This window comes from Pezoporus occidentalis, unplaced genomic scaffold (genome assembly GCF_034315485.1).
Source record: "Pezoporus occidentalis ecotype Australia unplaced genomic scaffold, CSIRO_AGI_Poc_V1 ctg19, whole genome shotgun sequence".
Classification (NCBI taxonomy): Eukaryota; Metazoa; Chordata; class Aves; order Psittaciformes; family Psittacidae; genus Pezoporus; species Pezoporus occidentalis.
The window spans coordinates 8,159,451-8,178,388 of record NW_026913748.1 but is presented as its reverse complement, the minus strand read 5'-3'; the positions used below and the strand labels follow the sequence as shown (position 1 = coordinate 8,178,388).

General features: G+C 40.9%; 1 protein-coding gene across 22 annotated transcripts in view; it reads left to right on the top strand.

The window, feature by feature from the left end:
* Positions 1-18,938, top strand: part of MICAL3 (microtubule associated monooxygenase, calponin and LIM domain containing 3) — a 186,433-nt gene that overhangs the window by 150,906 nt on the left and 16,589 nt on the right. For 15 of the 22 annotated variants that reach the window (XM_062616641.1, XM_062616637.1, XM_062616643.1 and 12 more), the window contains 9 exons: positions 763-864; positions 1,522-1,653; positions 2,054-2,145; positions 3,724-5,593; positions 6,521-6,615; positions 10,150-10,200; positions 12,066-12,173; positions 12,926-13,019; positions 17,367-17,417. In XM_062616641.1, the coding sequence (XP_062472625.1) occupies positions 763-864; positions 1,522-1,653; positions 2,054-2,145; positions 3,724-5,593; positions 6,521-6,615; positions 10,150-10,200; positions 12,066-12,173; positions 12,926-13,019; positions 17,367-17,417 (2,595 nt within the window). Of the gene's footprint in view, positions 1-762; positions 865-1,521; positions 1,654-2,053; positions 2,146-3,723; positions 5,594-6,520; positions 6,616-10,149; positions 10,201-12,065; positions 12,174-12,925; positions 13,020-17,366; positions 17,418-18,938 lie in introns of those variants that run through there. The other 7 variants (XM_062616638.1, XM_062616645.1, XM_062616639.1 and 4 more) reach the window with 4 other exon arrangements.

The window sequence follows — 18,938 nt, the reverse complement described above, 5'->3', positions numbered from 1 at the left end:
TTCAGCCCCCACAGTCTTCTCTCTCCTCTTGTGATTGAATCCTGTCACAAGTAGTAATGTCAGATGCCCTTTTCAGAGTTATAAGCTCAAGAATCTTTTCTTTATTTTGACCCAGCAAATCAAATTCTGATCTGTAACTGGAAGTTTTGAATATATCTTTTTATTCACTTTAAATGTCTGAACTTACATCCTAGTTACTTGTACAGCATAACAAGTGTCTCGGGCCCTGCACAGAGTTAAACGTTTCCAAATGTAATAATGATCTGTCACAGAGGTAGACTCTATCTCTGACTTACACCCTCAAAAGCCTGTTTCAATTTTAAGATGAACAGTTGTGGTACATTGTGAGATTCCAGTTTTCACCCAATACACGTATGCTATAAAGTGATGGCAACTGTTCTGCTGTGGTAAAGAAAATAATAATCTTCCTGGAAGAACAGTAAGCTTCATTTTGGTTTGATGTCCTCCCAGTCTCCTTCTTGTTTGATTTTGCACAAGGCTTGTTGCTCAGAAAAGCCCTGGCTGCTTTAAGTGCAAATGCCTTGGAGGCTCCCCAGGGTAGGGCATTCCTTGATTTGTTGGAGTCTGGAAGTATCATTTCACCGTAGATGTCTTTCAAGGTGACACATTTCAGGATTTCTTGTTTTGGCAGCAGTTAATGAATATCTCCACTATAAAGTGTTGGTGCAGTTCAATGTAGAGCCTTTCACTGTATAGTGTCTTTTTTTCTCCTTTTTTCCTCAATATTTGAATGCATTCTAGCTCCATGTGAGGAGGATGTGGAGGATGAGCTGGGCACAGAGCCTGCGGACACAGAAGGGCAGGCAGGTGAAGAGGGAGACACGGGTGCAGAGCTGGATGACGGTAGGGTGCCAGTGTGCATTATTTAAACCTGTTGTGTGAACAGAATTTTATTGGCAGAAAATACTTTGTATGAGGGTATTTGTGATCATACTTTGTATGATCTTTTGTTAAACCTGATCTTATTTTCAGTGATGTAGGGGTGTTGTTTCAAATAGTCAAGAGGGAGCCAGGAGTGAAGGACAAAAAGAAACAGAAGAACCTCAATGCTGTGTGTTTTAGAACAAATTTCTCGTGTCCTCTCACCATCTGCTAACTAGAAGGCTTGCTTAGTATCCATATTCAGTACTAATCCTGCTGAATAACAGAAACAGAAGTAAATTTGTGAAAAGCCCACAATGTTATGCAGAAAGTCTTCCCTTGCTAGCGTAAAATGATCTGCTTATGCCAGGAAACATGGAAAATTTGCCAGAAAGCCATTAATGTATGACTTCAATTACTAATTTAGTTATTTATACTAATAATCCATCATTTACTGCTTAAATGACTCTAATTAGCACACAAAAAAAGGATTGAAATGTTTCAGGTTCTGAAAGTGATTAGCAACATGTGAACAGGAGGAAAGGATTATGAAAGACTTTCGGATAATAAAGAGAGGTCCTGATGCACTGGTATCCAATATTTCTTGGGTTTTTTCTCCCTTTTTCCACCCCTGATCAGATGACATCCCATCTGATGCAGAAGCAGAGTTTCGCTTACATCAAGGTGGCACGAAAGAGCCAGAACTAAAAGTCTCTGAAGATGAAGAAGATGAAGAAGAAGCAGAAGGTGCTTCTTACAGTGTGACAGAAGGTAATAGCTTTTCCATCAATGTTTGAATGATTCTGGTTGCATTTAAGGTAGTCTATACATTTATTAGATTTAAGAGAACACAGTCTCTTGTATTTGCACTATCTTCTACTCTGAGCGGCAAGGCATGTGCTTACATTAACATTTTGAGAAGAATGTTCTGAATCCATTAACTGCAGCTTCCTAAAGTGTGAGAAAGCATCCAATTGCTTTTCCTGATTGAAGTCACGTTCAAAAGCTTGTGCCATTTTTGATGTTTAATTTTTTTGTCTATGTTCCAGATGTCCAATCTAGAGTTTATAAAGAGCTGAGAAATTTGTCACTGCTTGCTGTGTGTAACACTAAAAAAGAAAATAATATTAGCGGTCTCATGTGTGTTTGGAAACATTTTTGCTTTCCCTAGATCCATGCAAGCCATCCATCCCTATCCAGTCACCTAGTGACACTGTTCTTCCTCTGTCTCCAGTTGAAAGTCCCAAAGCAAAACAAGCAGAGGTAAGAAAGAGAATCTGTGGAGTTTTCTGCTTACCATCTGTAGTTCAGTAGAAGCGTTTGCTGGATAAACTAATGAGGGCTAACAGGAGTGTGCTTTCCTCCTTTCCTGTCTCTGTAATTTGTGTTGATCAACTTGAAATCTGACTTCATGTAGACTTAAAAAAATAATAATGTACTATCTTCAGTGTGTAGAGGCTCTGTCACAGTCACGCAAGCTCCCATCACAAAGCCCTAGAAAGAATTCTGCAGGATATTTTCATTTCATTGTGCACTTAACAAGAGATAGGTAAGATGAACAAGGACAGCCATAAGCAAGGTGTTTCCAGTTTGTCCTTGTTTGGCTATCTTTTCTGTACTAAAAGCAGATTCTGTATAGTTGCAATTCAATATTATATTTGTATTACTTAGTAGTAGTTAAAGCAATGCGTATTTCTTCCAGAGTAACAACATAGTTCAGCTTAGGGATGTGAGACATGTCATGTTGTCAGCCCTGGAGTCCACATGCAAATGTGTTTCCAGCTACTGGTGTTTCAGATCAGGAAGTACACGACCCTTAAAATGTTCAATTTTTTCCCTCCCAGGAGTTTGTTTTTAAGGAATTACTGAAGGATTAGACTTTATCCTAGAGAGTTTTGTCATAAACCAGTTTACTTTTACAATGGACACATTATGGGATAAACCTGGTTTACTGACAGCAATCACTGACAACATTCACTTTCTGTTAAAATTAAGAGGTTGGATTTTTTGTTTTCTTTATTCAGCACTATCTAATGATTCTATTAGACATAGTTATTTTTTATATCAGGACAGTGCCTAAATGCTGTACTCAAGACCTGGGTGTTTAATATGCGTCATATAAGTACACAGATAGGTAGGTTTATGCTCTAGTGCTCATGTGTCCCGTACACCAAACTGTCTACGCTCAAAAGCAAGCTGGTAGAAATGATACCATTGGAAAGAATAATATCAGAACTCAGTAAGAGGAGTCAGTGAATTGTGCTACTGAGTAATATGGTAATCTAGATATAGGAGACGAAAACCAAGACTTATCAGACCATTATGGGGCAAGGGAATTATATCTTAATTTACTCTTACCAGAGAAAGCACCCCCCTGCTTTAAGAAAACATTACAGCAGATGCTAGCCAGCAGAAAGTGCTATATTGATGAGAGCCAGAGAGACTTGCATCATATCTGTCTGAGTTGAGGCACTACCACAATACACAGAGTTGGAGATTCAGAGAGAGAGCAGGAAAAGACAGAAACAGAATCCTGGAGTTCAGGTTACTGTTTGTAATCTAAAAATTAAATTTCGCTTGTTGACATCTACAGAGGACAGTTTATACATCAGGGCAGCAAAAAGAATGATACCTGATGAGAAATCCTAAGTGATGTTCCAGGTCTGCACATGAGATTCTATGTGTGGGGGGTTTCATATTTTGATACTTGGATGGTTTACCTATTGCTAACTTTGTTAAAAGAGGGGAAGAGAAAAAAAAAAAACAAAAACAAATAAACAAAAGAAAACCCAGTATTCTGATGTGCCCACTGACTACATTTCTGGGTTTCATTTTTTGTAGGATGTAAAAGATCCCCTGGCTGAAGTGTCCCATGCAATAAAATCTCCAGAGGCACGCTTCTTTCCTGAGCCTTTCCTTCTTGAAGGACCAAAGGATGAAATTCCCAAAGACAGGAAAGTTAGGAGCCCTCTGGTACCACCGTCACCAGTGTTATCCCAGCCAGTTGCATCACCAGAAGCCATTGCATCTACATCGATGGCAGAGTCCCAGCCAGCATCACCAACACTGGCTTCATCTGCAACATCTGCTCAAATGCCTATCTGTTCCCAGCCTTTGCCTTCTGCTGAAACATCCATTCCATCCCCAGTTGCGCCTCCAGTATGCTTCCAACCTGTCCCAGCCTTAACGTCTACTCCTTTAGCCAAACTAGTTTTCAGGGGCCAGGATAGTGAGGTGGAAAAACTGGGGAGCCCTACTACTGCAGAAGAAGCCCTGAAACGGAGTAACCTTGTAGAAGAGTTCTGGATGAAGAGTGCTGAAATCCGGAGGAGCTTAGGGCTCACCCCAGTAGACAGAAACAAACGCTCAGAGACGAACTTTAATGTATCTGCCCTTGAGACAACTCCTCTGAAGACTTTTAATAGCCAGAAGATTTCAGGGGATGAAAGGATCCATCTTGTAAAACCCCAGCCTGCCCCAAGAAGACAGGGATTGTCCAAGTTAGAAAATGAGCAGATTTCTCTTCTGACTCCAAAGTCTCCATCAGAAAAAGAGCTAAGGAGTTCCAGTGAAGTAAGAGATGTATCCAGCAGTTCTGGACTTGGCCTTCAGGAGAGCTCATCTAACATGAGAACTATGGCTAGCCAGAGCTTCAACACTTCTGACTCTACTATGCTTACTCCTCCATCAAGTCCGCCACCACCGCCTCCTCAGGGTGAAGAACCAGCCACTTTGCGTAGAAAGAGGCATCAAGCAGTCTGGCAGAACGAGGTTGAAGCCAGGTCACCTCCAACACCAGCATCAACACCTCCTGTTCCCCCACGCCATGAGCCGACCTCTGCTGCCAAAGAGCCAATCCAGGCCAAAAAAGAGGATGTGCGGAAGTCTTTTGCAGAGAGTGTGGATGAGATTCCGTTTGCTGATGATGTAGAAGACACTTATGATGACAGGACGGAGGACTCGAGCCTTCATGAGAAGTTCTTTACACCTCCTACCAGTAGGCCAAGGCCAGAGAAACCACGCCTTTTGCCTTTGGTCAAAGAAAATGGTGGCCCACCCTCAATGGAAGGAGGGGTTAACCAGAAGAAGCGAGTGTTGCCTGAGATTTCTGTGGAGGCCAAGGAGCTTGCTGAAGAAAGAATGAGAGCCAGAGAGAAGTCTGTCAAGAGCCAAGCACTGCGGGATGCCATGGCTAAACAGTTGTGTAAGATGAAAGATATGGAGATGGCTGCAGCTGCTGCTGCTGGGACCACAAGGGCAAGAAAGGCATCTTCTATGCCCTTGAAGACCAAAGAGTTGTTTTATGACTCTCCAAAGCATCTGGCTTTGAAAATAGCAGAGGGATCAACACGAAAGCATGATGGTGCTAGTGAGAAGTTCTCCACTCCTGCTGCTGATATGGCTGGACCTGAAGGGTCTGTCACCTCTTCAGAGGGCTCCAGTGGGAAGAGTAAAAAAAGAACTTCTCTTTTCTCCCCTCGTAAGAACAAAAAGGAGAAGAAGTCCAAAAATGACAGCAGGCTTTCTGACAAATCTAGCGGTGGGACAGACGAAGCAGCAAAGCCTAGGTCGTTGTGGAAGTCTGTTTTCTCTGGGTATAAGAAAGACAAGAAGAAAAAGACTGATGACAAATCCTGCCCAAGTACTCCCTCAAGTAGTGCCACTGTGGATTCTGGCAAGCACAAAGCTTCTCCGCTGATTATAGCTGCAGGTATAATAGATCTATGCCTCCACACTGTGTACTTTTCCTACAGCTAGGTATGCTTGACAGTACATTTGGCTTACTTTGTCGTTAAGCTGCTGTGCTGAATGACATTGCTTCCCAGCGGCAAATGGGCAAATCAGGAAAAGTGCTAGCGACTAGAATTGCATGTTTGCTTGTTGACAAAAGTAGTTGATAGGCTACTGAAAAAAAATAGATCCTTAAATAAAAGCTTCACTCTTGATATATACAAGGCATATCTGTTTTCTGCCTTAGACTGGTTTGAGAAGTAAACGCTGTTTGTTGTAATCAGTTGTTTGTGACATTTCATCTCTATTTTAAATCTATTCAGCATCTTTTCTTTGGGTGGTCTGTTCTTTCTTTCAACCTGGCTCCATGGATGCTGAAGACTGCAGAGATGCAGTTAGTGCTGTGTTCTCAGTGATCTGGCAACTGGCTGCTGATCTCTCAAGTGGGGATTCTGTGACCTCGTGTAAATCTCTCAGGTGCAGATGGAGATGTTTAATGGCAACTTGTGATACAGTGAATAAGTTAGCCATAAATGCGATCAAAAGTGAGCATGTTACATTTCTGTGGCCCTGTAGAAATAGGCAAAATGGTGCCAGCTGCTGTCATCCAAGTACTCTGTATATTGTAAGAGCACTGGTACAGTACAAAGAGAGAATCATGACCATTATTTTTAACAGCATTTGCAGAAAGTGATGTTTTCTTAAAGCTTCTCACTAATATTGATCATTTTGTGGATCAGTGCTTCTCTGATAGCTCTGCAGTCACAGGCAGAGCAACTGAGACTGCCATAAAAGGACTGAGTATTTCTCAAGCTCAGTCAGACAACTTGCAGCTGAGTTCTGAAATGTTTACAGAAAGAATGGTCACCAGTTCTCTAACTTCCCTTTTTCATTCCTGGCTTCTCAGATTTGCAGCTCCGTCAACACCTGAGTTTCTCAGAGGACTCCGACCTCTCCAGTGACGATGTTCTGGAACGCTCCTCCCAGAAATCCAAACGAGAGGTAGGCAGATGGGAAACACATTTGAGATGGATCTGGCATTGTGCAGATCAGAGGCTTAAAGAACTACATCAGAAACTTGGATGATTAATTTTGTTGGTTTTACTGTTTTTTCCATGGAACAGGCTTTTCTCTAAGTTGGCTGACTGTTCTGCCTACAATAAGTTGGTTTCACTTGGTTTCACAATTGCAAGCTACTCCCTGCTGTTGTTATAAGAAGGATCTGTTGCCTCACTGTGACATTATTTTACAACAAATACTGCAATCAGAATAGTTTATTTTGTCCCTGTTGTAAGCATGCCCATGATCTGCAGAAAACACACATTTATTGTCAGTGGAATGAATTTCACTGGCTCTAGTGTTATGGCAAAAAGATATTTATGAGACAGTTCTCACTTTTGGTAAGGGTTGATTTTAGGATGTTGCTTACCAGCCTCTTTGAGAGCTTGAAGTGATAGAATTCCAAGCAAACTAAAGATAGGAATGTTTTTTTGCATACATCAAGAGCATAATCAAGACAGATCATCAGCTAAGAGGTAAGCTATAGGCTGCAGTTCTTCAGCTCATGCAGGTTTTCTTATTTTTCCTGCGAGAAGAGAATGTGTACCGTCTCAATTGGTACCTTCTCTTTTTGGAGAAAAGATGAGCCATCAGCTCTTTCTTCCATTTTGACCCTGCTTTCTTTGAGGACTTGGGATCATTTAGATTGGAAAAGACCTTTAAGATCATAGAGTCCATTACTGATTATTTCCACTTGTCTGTGTGTGTAGATAACAACTGTTAAGCTGAAATACACAGTTGATCTTGGCCTGGTGTTCTCATTCCAGTGTGGTATGGTATTAACTCTGCTTCTTCTGAGAGCTGGTATTGTTTCCGACCAACCTTCCTAGCTAGTGCTGTAATGTCACACCGTAAGACGTATCAATGGCTTTCTAGCCAAAGTAGTTTCACTCTAAGTGAAACTCAAGAGAGCCGAGTACAGGAAAATCACTTTCCCAAAGTGCCAAAGTTAGTTGCTTTTAAACTATTCATTTCAATTCCAGGATGGCAGTATTAGTGCAAAAGTAAGAAAGGCATACTGCTCAGTCATTATTAACAGGGAAGAGCCCTTCTTTCATTCCTGAGAGCTTCTAAGCTCTCCTAGACAGTGTTTGCAAGGTTTGGAAGAACAAGTAGGTATTCTGTTGACTCCACAGAACACAAAGGCTCTTCTGGTACTGATGAATGAAAAATGCGTTCCCCCCATCCTTTCCTGGTGCCTGCTTCACATGTTAAAAAATACTCTGGAAGAAGAGAACCTCTGAGATGGTAGTGTCACAGGTGCAGTGATCTGTGCCTCCTGTCTCAAGCCTGTCAACCAGTTGTGCACAAATCAGTCTCAAATGGCAGGTTCTAGTTGATATTTGGCTCAGATGGCAAAGGTATGGAAGTACTGCAAATATAAGTGATACAGGGAGTTCCTTCTATGTATATATAGTGGAATGAGCTGGAATAACTAATGAACTTAAGGTGGTGGAAGGAGTTAATGAAGTAGTACAAATTTGCTGTGTTTACTTACCTCTTCTAATCTCTCTCTGTAGTTGATCTAGACCTATTCTGAAAGGAAGATCATTTTGTTTTTATTTTACTCCCTTTCTTCTCTCCCCTTTCCATTCCTCCTTGCATGCACTCAAGGCATTTCATGAGAAATTCTGCATTTTCCAAGAGATGCAGAAGAATGAGGTACCTGTGGCTACCAGAGGACAGATACACGATCAGGGGGTTCAGATAAAAGTTAGAGTTGATGTTCTGCCTTATAAGCTCCTTCAGGAGGAAGCAGCAGGGCTTCAGTGTGGTCCATGCTGGTTTTCAGACTTCAGGATACCTTGACAATCACTTTTTTTCTGTGCTGAGCTTCTTTGATTTAAAATGGCTTTTGTATTGGAGAGGATAGAAGTGGTAGATGCCTCAGGTCCTAATACCTGAAGTATCTCACCAGCTCTGTTAAGGGTATGGTGGTGTCTCTTTTTCTCCCATTTGCTGTTGCTGAAGTTCCGTTAGCAATTTATTTGCTCAGCATCTGCCTACTTTCTAAAGAATATTTTTAAGAGTTGATTTATTTTGAGGAAACAAATCTGAGAACTTCACTTACCTCGTTTTATTGCATCCTGTCCAAGGATGTAAGCATACATGCAAACACTGGAATGCCTTGCTGTCAAAAGAAACGTAACTGAACTCTGAGACTGGCAAAACCAGGTTTGTATTGATGGGATGCAAGGGTTATATTTGGGCTATTATGAACTGCCTGCTATTTATATGGATAAGAATTTCTTCCTGTGTGCCACATAACTTTTATGTGAACCCCTTCTTCTCTAAACTGAAATTCTGCTTGTGTTGCTTTTTTGGTAACTGTAGTGAGCTTTCTTCCCAGAAAATGCGCTCTGTTTAGCCTGCTCTTTGTGATCAGCAGTGAATTAATTCAGTGTTGTTTAATGTTGTGTCTTTCAAGAGAAGCATCTTGTAAAGAATTCCTAATGTAAATGCCCTGTGGGTCTTGTGTTTATAGGTGTTTGTCATTGTGTGTGTGTGTGGTGGTGGTCCTGTACAATTGTGGTACTGTGACCAGGCATGTGTTTTACTGCCGCAGGTAGCTTGCTTTTTCTGAGGTTTGCATACAGGCTGAAGTTGCTCTATGGCTTTTTATTTGTCAGTGGTTTCAGTTAATTGAATGTAAAGATGCAAAATGCTGGCTGTTTGCCCAGAATGGCACAATGTCCCCTGTACTTCATGATACAAGGGAAGTTTACCTTTCTCGTAAATGCTAAGTAGTTTACTTAAGGTATTACAGGGTGGTGTAGAATGTCCTTGGATGGAGAAGCTACTGATTTATCATCCTTTTCTCATCCTTCTCGTAAGTGTAGCTCCAGAGGCTCTCTTTTTAGACAGGGAGATTCAGTTTCTGTAGGGCATGTAACTCACTCTGAGCCCATCTGGTGTTTCTCCTGTCACAAAGCAGTGAGGATGATTAATGATGTTAGCCAAATGCAAATGATTGTTTCTATGAAGAGAGAATTTAAAACTCTGATTCAAACACAACTCCTGGAAGAGGTTCTAAGTGAGATTGTAACTGGAGAGTTGTGTAACAGAGTAATACATGGTTTGCTGAGCTGGTTCAGACCAAACATGCCCCAGTATAAACCATTAGTCCAAATCCAAAGCCAAAATTTTGTATGTGCACATAGTTGATCAGTGGACATTAAAACTGTGGGTAGATAAAAGCCAAATAATTCCTCTAGAAGAAGGTATTTTCTAGCTGACTGTATCTTCAGAGAGGCTGCCAAAGCTAACAGCCTTGAGGAAAGTGCTAGAAACTTGATTTTGCAGACAGAAGTTCCATTGTGCTTTATCAGTCTGGGTCATGTTCAGCATTTGCACAATTTTATGTTTCATTCAAAATCAGCTTTGTTTTATTACTGTGCATCTGTTTTCAATGTTGAACTGATTTTGCTTCATTTTGTACGTTTATTTTTGTTTCCCTTTACCATTCCCCCTTTAAAGTCGATCTATGTACCACACGCCTTGGCATTCAAGAGATCATATTCGTCAAAGGTAGTGTCTCCATTCCCACTAGTTGGCCATTGTTGCATTGCATGTCCCTATATTAACCCACTGAATCCATAGCTACCCATCACATGTGCACTAACATCACGATCATTGACTGTGCATGCGTGAGATGTTAGCAGACATGGGCAGCAAATTCTTTGTAGAGGTTGTCTACCAGAATGCATTAGGCTCCAAATTAAGCTCTGTCTGGTTAGAATGCATGCCACTGTCAGCGCACCACTGTACAGAATGATGTGGATGATCTTGGAGCTTCAGAACAAATTAGGTTTTAAGGCAGTTGAATATGTATGCACATTCTTTTTTTAATACTTAGACTATGAGTTCAAGTGAATTACCACACTTCGATCAGCATCCTTCAAAATCATTGAGTTCATTGGAATCTTAGGGAAATCCTGTATCCAGCTAAAATCAAGACAGAAGTTGCATTTCTGTTTCAGGAATATTGTTGCTTTCTGAAATTCTTGTTGTCCTGTCTTCACAGTCACAACAGTATTACATGCAATAGGAAAGTCACAGCCTCTGTCACTTTACCTTCTGATTTGGGTATCACTGTGTATTTTGTGTATTTGAAAAAAGAGAGAATAAAGCGTTAACCTTTTGGAGGTTTAACGATGGTGGTGGCTAACCACCTATCTGAGGGGTTTTTAACAGAGCTGTAGTCCTACTTTAAACTCTATTCACTAAGAACAGTGAACCAGAGATAGACTGACCAATGTGGCAGTACTGTAACTAAAGCAAATTTCAGGGTAGTCTGCCTTAACATTTTGTCCTTAAAGTTGATTGTCCATGGAGAAGATCTCTTCCCAGAAGTAGAAGACATCTCTCCACAGCTTACATGTGCTTAAAGCTCACATACATGTATGTGGGAAGAGAGCTCTTTTCTTCACTGTACACTTAATGCAGTTGTGAAGTTTCTTTGACACTCTTAAAAGTCTGTGAGAGGAAGCCTTCCTAGACTACAATGCAACCAACTGAGAAGATATTAAACCCCATTTCAGTAATGTTTAAAAAGACTTATTTTTAAACTAGTTTCGCTGAGGAAAAAAGAGGAGGAGGAAATACCTTTCTATTTCTATAAATAGAAGGCATAAATATAAATATAAGGCTATAGACATAGCCTTTCTTCTTTCGGATGGCTTCTGGTGTTGTAATATTCTAATTTTACTTTAGGGATTCTTTGGTCTGTTTTACAACAGCCAATTTTGTGCGGTTGCTCTTGAGATGGGATTTCCCATCTCGCACCAGAATGTCATTCGGCTTTCAAATGTCTTTTTGCCTTCTTGATTCATAGAAAAGTTGCACAAATTTACACAGGTAGTTTTTTTCCAGTTTTGCCAGTATAACTTCCAACTGCGAATGTTCTTGCTCCAGAATGAAATAGGGAGAGAGGAATACTGGTCCAGCTTCCCTAGTCTAAAATAATTTCTTAGCTTATACTGCTGTAACTGTTCACATAGACATGCCTTTACCCTCTTTTAAAATGAGATCAAGGTGACCCCTCTATATGGCACTCATTTATTTAATTAAATCCATTTGGCTAAATCTGTTGAGAAATTGAGTTGATTTGAAAATTGATTTGAACTTCCACTAGCAGTGGAAGTCAGAGGTGGGATATTATGTGAAATCACAGCTTTGCAGTTGGCTTATATGCTTTTTCACTCCTGATTTGCCCCTGAAATTGTTGCTCACTGCACTGTGAACACCTTTGCCTACAGAAACTTGACTTTTGACACAGCCATGGTAAAGACAGAACACCTCCCTTCTGAGATTTTGGAAGAGAAAATGGTCATCCCTCCCCCAGTACCTCTGACCATGCATATAAAATCTGCCTCTGGTTTTCCTTCCTTCAGAGAGCCTACACAGAAGAGGAACTGAATGCCAAGCTGACCCGGCGAGTACAGAAAGCTGCCCGTAGACAAGCCAAGCAAGAGGAGCTAAAGAGGTTACATAGAGCTCAGGTAGTGTCACAGTCTTCTTGTAGTGGCAGACAGTTAACTGTATGTGAAAGCACCATGATCTTGACATTTCTCTGAGTGTGCCAGAAGAAGATCCAGAGACAGAACTTTTCTTTATTTCTACATGAGTGTCCCTGCTCCTACTCCTTATTTTAATGCTGATATAATGTCACAGAGATGGGAAGAATGGCTGAAACCTGCCATGAGAGTTTTACAGTGAGGAAAAATAATGACCATTATACCTTTCTAGCTGGAGAGGAGTGAAGCATCATGCACTGATGGAGCAGTGGTAGTCAGATAATACCTGATGAAACTGCATCTGTCACTGCTTTGCTAGATTATGCTGCTCCGTGAAGCGTTACCAAATGAATCTTTAATTCATTCTCCAACAGATTCTCTGTTGGAAAACTGCTGGCATCATCTATTGGTGATGGAATTTGTTTAAAACTCAAGGTAAGGGCTCAGCTGACTGAATAGCATCACCTTTCACTTCAGAGTTTAGGAATGTCATTGGAGTTGTAGCAAATAAGTCAGTATCAAGGTGTTTTCAAAATTAAGGGATAGGATGTTGTTACTGGGGGGACCATGATGCTAGCTTTTGAAGCAGTTAGCTTTTAAAGCAGTGTAGTTTTGAATACAACCACCTGTTTTTGAAAAGACCAATTTGACTGAAGTCACATAGTGCTGGATGAGTGCTGCAGACAGAGCAGGAGAATTGCTGTTGCTGAGGCTCTGCTCCATTCTTTTCTGAACAGATCATCCAGCGGCAGCTTGAACAAGTGGAAGAGAAGCAGAGGCAACTTGAGGAGAGAGGAGTTGCTGTGGAGAAGGCCCTTCGGGGAGAAGCAGGTATCCATCAGAACTTGGTTTGCTTTTTCATGTTTTCTTTTCAAGTGCTTGTGCAGTAGTCCATAGCTGCTTGGATTTTAAAGGCAATTGGACCTTTATAGCCTAGAGATAAAGTCCAATGTGAATCCATTCTCCCTTTTCTACTTTCTTTTTGAAGCCTTGTTTTTCCTGTATTTCTTCTGATTCTGGGACTTCCCTATCGGCAGAGACTTAGTTTGCTTGTCTTTGCCTGAGGCTTATGAGGAAATTCTTCAACTATTAATAATGGCTGTCTGACTGTTTCTGCATATTACTGGATATTACAGCTAGAAAATTGCAGGGATTTCCTAGCTGCAATTCACATAAAGCTGTTACATTAAGAAAACCCACTTTGTATGTTAAGGAAGTAACTGTGAAATTGTGTGTGCTTTCTCTGTTGTGTTGGATTATCAAGGTAGTGTCCTTACAAGGGACCATCACAGAACATCTTCCTCACTGCACAGCCCAGCACACTGGCTCCTTCCGACAGAATTGTGCAGAACAGAAATGCACATGTGTACCGAAAGGTATCCATGTGAAGCTGTTAAATGATATATGTACTTGAAATTAAACGAGTATCATTTGATCTGGCAGGCATATGAGTGGAGGAGTACTTCGTTCAGATAATGCTGATAGCAGTACAAAGATTCGGAAAAAAGCATCTTCAATTGCAAGGAGTCAGATATCCAACAGGCAAATACAGTGTGCGTATACCCGGCAGGCCCAGGGTTATGTACCTGATTGCAAGGGTCAGAGATCAGAAATGGTAGAAGTGGAATGGGTGTTTGGAAAATGTTTTAGCTTGTTGCTGCATTGAAGAGCTACCGCTGTGCCTGTGAAGATGGAACTTGATTAAGCAGTGAAGGTTCACCAGAGGAAAAGTCTGTTTTGACTTCCCACCAATTACTGCTCAGCCAGGATTAGGTATGTTTGATGCTTCATAAGGGTATGCCAAAGCAGCAGGACTGAGTGGTTGCCAAAGCAAATAGGTACTACAGGTGTGGAGAACAATCTTGAGGACTTCAATGGTTTGGTAATCTGACTTTTTCATTTGTGGGTCCAAAAAAATAACCTTGTGCAAAACCTTTCTTGGCGGGGGTGCCTCCTTCCTCATGCTGTGTATTTCTGTGTGGAACTACTCTGTTCTCTGGCCTGCCAGTTACTGCACTTACTATAACCACTTCTCTTATCTCTCATTGTTCTTTTTCTTTCCATCTAGAAGTCTGTCTTGGTTACTCAGCTGCTTAAATGCATTTGAAATAAGACATGTCAGCACAAGTGGGAAGTCTTAGCAATTGAGAGAACATTCTTCATGATAGAATATTCTCTCATTGCAGAATGCCTAAAGAACATTCAGAGGGCAGAGTTAAGAGTTGAATTGCTCTTTTGTATGGAAGACTGCAGAATTAAACCCTTGGATAACTAGTCTCTCACTCCCAGTTCTCCCAAAATGGCAGCAGTCTTAGATGAGCTTGTGTATTTGTGAATTTCCTAGAAGAATGATCAGATTGTGCATCACTCTTTGTAAAGTGAATATTTTTTCTTTGGGAAGCCCCTAGGGTACGCTTTGCTCTTGCAACATGTTTCTACCAACAGATTATACATTCTGGTTACGGAAGTTTAAGTCAGTCAGAAAGAATTCACTAGTCTCAACTCTTCCAGTTATTCAGAGGACTAAAACCAAACATCTGGGAGAGGGGAGAAGCATGTTCTAACCTGTGTCAACTCACAAGAGTATAAATTCACTCCATAGTTCACCTCTCTAGCCACTCTTGCATGGACATGTTATGTACGTTGGCAATAAAATAACTGAATTTCTTCTATTTAAAGTCTTCAATGTCACATTCTACAACTGCAATTAATTTCTGCCCCCAATAACCATTAATTTTTCAGGAGGACAGTATTATGTTCTTGCCATCTGCATTGCCTAAGACACTGACCTAACAGTGACCACTGCATTCAGCAGGTACTGTTGTGTAAAGAAGTCACACTCTTGCCTTTTATCAGTCCCTCCCCTAATGAAACCATGCAACAAAAAGCTTAAAAAGGGAACAGCAGTTTATATAAAAAGAAAAAAATACCATCTCTTTTAATAAGCTTGTACAAGAGGAAGAAAATGGGGGAGGGTTACAGGTGTGCCTTCTGTGCACATGCTCTGTCCACATAAATAGGGAAGGATTACAATGCAGGATTGAAGTCATGGCTGTCTCTCTCTCATAGACAGCAACCAGTTCTAGGAGAGCATGGGTTAGTCAGCTTTCCTCTCTATAGGGAAAGAACAAATCAGTCACTGACTTGGGCATTTAAATACAGAGTTTTCATATTAGTGGTAGTTTTCTACTACTTGAAAATCCTAGCAGAAGCAGCAGAATTCTGTAATTTCTTAGGATTCTTTTCTATTATAGAAAAAGATAGATGAGACCATTTGAACTACTTCTTGATGTCATTTATCATCTTTTAGCTGCTGCCTCTTACTTATCTTTCCTATCTTGAAGAATTTCCAATTTTGCTTCTGTAGAGGTCTTCCACTAGCTTTAACTCCTCAGATTTCTGACCTCTGGACCTCTTTGTATTTTTAGAAAAAGCATTTTTCAGTTGGACTGGTAAGAACAAAAACCAGTGCTAGAGGGCAGAATTTGTTTACTTATTTTGCTTCTGTTTTCCATCTATTTCGTGTCATCCATTCTTGCCAAGTGACTTACACTGCTTCACAGTTATGCCCTGTTCTCTTCCTGAGAGGTTACACTTAATTTTAGATCCTAGCAATAGGTACAGAAAGCTCAACACTCCAGGAATTTCACTCATTATCTGATAGTTGTCAAGTTTGAATGTGTACATGTTGATACTAGTTACTCAACTAGTCAGACTTGGAAACATTTTGGAGGTCACTGTCAACTTGAATTTTGATAAAGTAATTACACTTTCTTGTCTGTCCCCATTTCCTTTTCAAAATAGCTCAGCCTCAGGCAAGGTGCACTTGATCTTTCATTCTTGTAAAAGGTGAATGTTCAGTCTGTTCTGTCTGATTCAGAAAATAATCTCACACCCTACAATGACTTAATTGCCTTAATCTGTTCTCTGTGAATATCTTTGAAAATCTCAGACTCTGATAGTCACATTCATAGCAAGAATGAATGACTTGGAATGTAAGCTCTATTTCAGGTGGCAAGTTTGTCATCTGCAGGTGATCTAAGCTTTTGTCATCCTTCATTTCCTTCCTCCCTCCCCTGCTTTATTTTGCATCATGGTATTTCCCTGCAAAAACACAGTAGGATAATGTCAGTGAAGAATTTCCCCATTTTTCTGCAGTGTCCCAAGGGACACCCTGAATGGGATTGCTCTCAATTTAACGGTACTTTGTATTATGGTGTATTCACCTGTTTGGACATGCTGGTGGCTTTGATTTCCTGTGTGGTTTTTTTACTTTTAAAATTATTAACTTAAAAACATATTGAATCGGAAATTTCTGGAACCTCTTTTTGCTCCCTTATCCTCATTTAGCATGAACTTTGAGCTGGGAAAATGTCTCCTACTGTCAGATCAATGCTGAAAAATTTAAGAGCCATCTCTTTACATCGAGTGACTCATATGCAGTGAGAAACAGTGCTTCAGTACTCCCATCTGTCTGTTCCCCAGAGAAACATTACACGGTGCTAGACTCATGGTGTACCCGTCTCTAGCAGCTGTGGACGTACGTGCCTCTGTTCCACGCACTTCTGTGCAGGTTTTTCTCTGGCATAGATACTGCATTAGCAGGAAGACACCCACTTGCCATTCATGTCAGTGCTTGGTCAGTGCCTTCCACCCATGTGCTGTACACACACTCAGTCGCTTCCACTCGGTCACCTCCAAGGAATCAACCTTTACACCTTTCCTGCAGCTGACCTAAGAAACTGCACTGTTTCCTTCTGACATATTGCTCAGCATGAAAGCAACAAGATTAGTTCTGCTTTTCTCAGCAAGAACAGGAAAGACATCACTGTCAGGTACTGGTGCAGATGGAAATAGGTGAAAATGTCCCTTTGTAGACTTGATTTTTTTATTTTCCCCTTTGGAAGTCCTTGCCTGCCTGCTGGGAATTTTCTCCTCATCTCAGTATATATGTTTGTGATACATTTGTGTTTGTGTATACATATATGTATACGTAAAGACACGCATATAATTTTTATATACATACATATATGTGCCCAGGTGTATAGCTGCATGTTTCTTGTTTGCCTTTTCTTTGTTTTTGTCTCTGTCTTTTTCTCATGTATTGCTTTGATTGTGTGGGGCTAGGGTGGGGGTATCTGATTCAATAACTCTGTCTTCACCAATTCCTTGTTGTAGACTATTGGGGAGAGTCTTATTACAGTGACCTCATCGACTTGCATCTGGGTGGTATGTATGGCTGAACCTCCTGCTGACACTAACCCTGCTGACACTCCTCCCCACCCCTCCCTTCACCTACTTCTCCCATCCTTGCCTCACAACAAAGAAGAAACAGCCCTTGCACATGACTGGCTATAGCAGAACCCCTTTTCCAGCTCAGGAAGAGGAGATCCTGGCATGCTCCACAAACCATGTGTAAGGTCTATTTTCCACAGTGCTTATTTCAAAAAGTACTTACAGTTTTCACTCCAGGCACCTTCCCTGCTAGCAGTGGAAGGCCACGCTGGCTTTTTGCCTCTCCTTTGCAAAGTTCAGCTCTACTACTGAAAACTTCTTTAGCAAAATATTTTAATGTGAAGGGGACAGCAGAACTGACCTGCTCCCAAGAGCTGACAGCACTGTAAAGGCAGTTTTTGGCATGCCATTGCCTCCCTGTTGCCCTTGAGGCTCATTTGCTTATTCCAAAAAAGCCAGTGTGTTGATGATCTAACAAAACCAAAATGCTTCTTCAAGGGACTCTGGAAACACCTGCAGATGACAGATACTTCTTCTTCCTTGTTTTGTCTTGGTTAGGAAAGAATCTACTGTTAAGATTTCCAGTCATTTTTTTGCTGGAATCTGCTGTTAGAGTTTCCAGTCATCCCAGTTTGCATCATTACACAGCTAATAATATTCTTGCTAGGTTGTTGTTTTTTTTTAAATGTCCCATTTAGTGCTAAACACGTGTTAGTGTTTAGCTCTTATTTTCACTTACTGATTATAGTCTGGTCATCACTCTGTACCATGACACTGCATTTCCTTAGTGTTACTTCCTGAATCCCTTAGTAGGCAGATAACTTTTGGGTTTCAAACAGCATTTGTTTAGCACTTGCCCATCTTGAAAATCAGAATTCCCTTTGCTAGTTTAATTGTCCTGAATCTATTCTTATAAAATGGACACATCTGTCAGCAGATCGAAGAGAAGGCAAACTCTGCTTGGTTGCCTTGTCATCTGAGGGTCTCATTTCCTTTGTCTTTCAGAATATAAAGTTCCTTGATCTAAGATGTGTTTTTGTTGAGGGAGTGCATTACTGACCAGCTCCACAGAGTGAAAGATAGATCCACACGCTCTAGGCCGGATCCAAGACACATCATTAGAAGTCTTCCCCTGATTTCATTGTGTTCTGCTTTTTATCCTTCAAACAATCTTGCTCAGGCTTTTAACTGTCTGGGCTTTTTTACTCCTCCATGGGGAGGCTGTCCCACATAGTATCTACCTGTAGCTGTCTGTTGGCAATGACTCCAGATTGTCCTGACACAATAGGCTTTTAATGACGATCAAACACTTGAGCTAAGAATATCCACCTAAGTTCAAGTTTCAAAATGGAAGATTTTCCTCCTTAGTAGACCTAATTTGTTGCCCAGTTCCCCTGTGCTAATTTTGATGTGATAGTCTGCTGCTAGCCCTGTGCATCATTCACTGTTCAGTTCTTCTGCCATCCTTTCCTGGGATATCTTCTGCAGGGAGACTTTGAGACCCTCTTCTTAGTT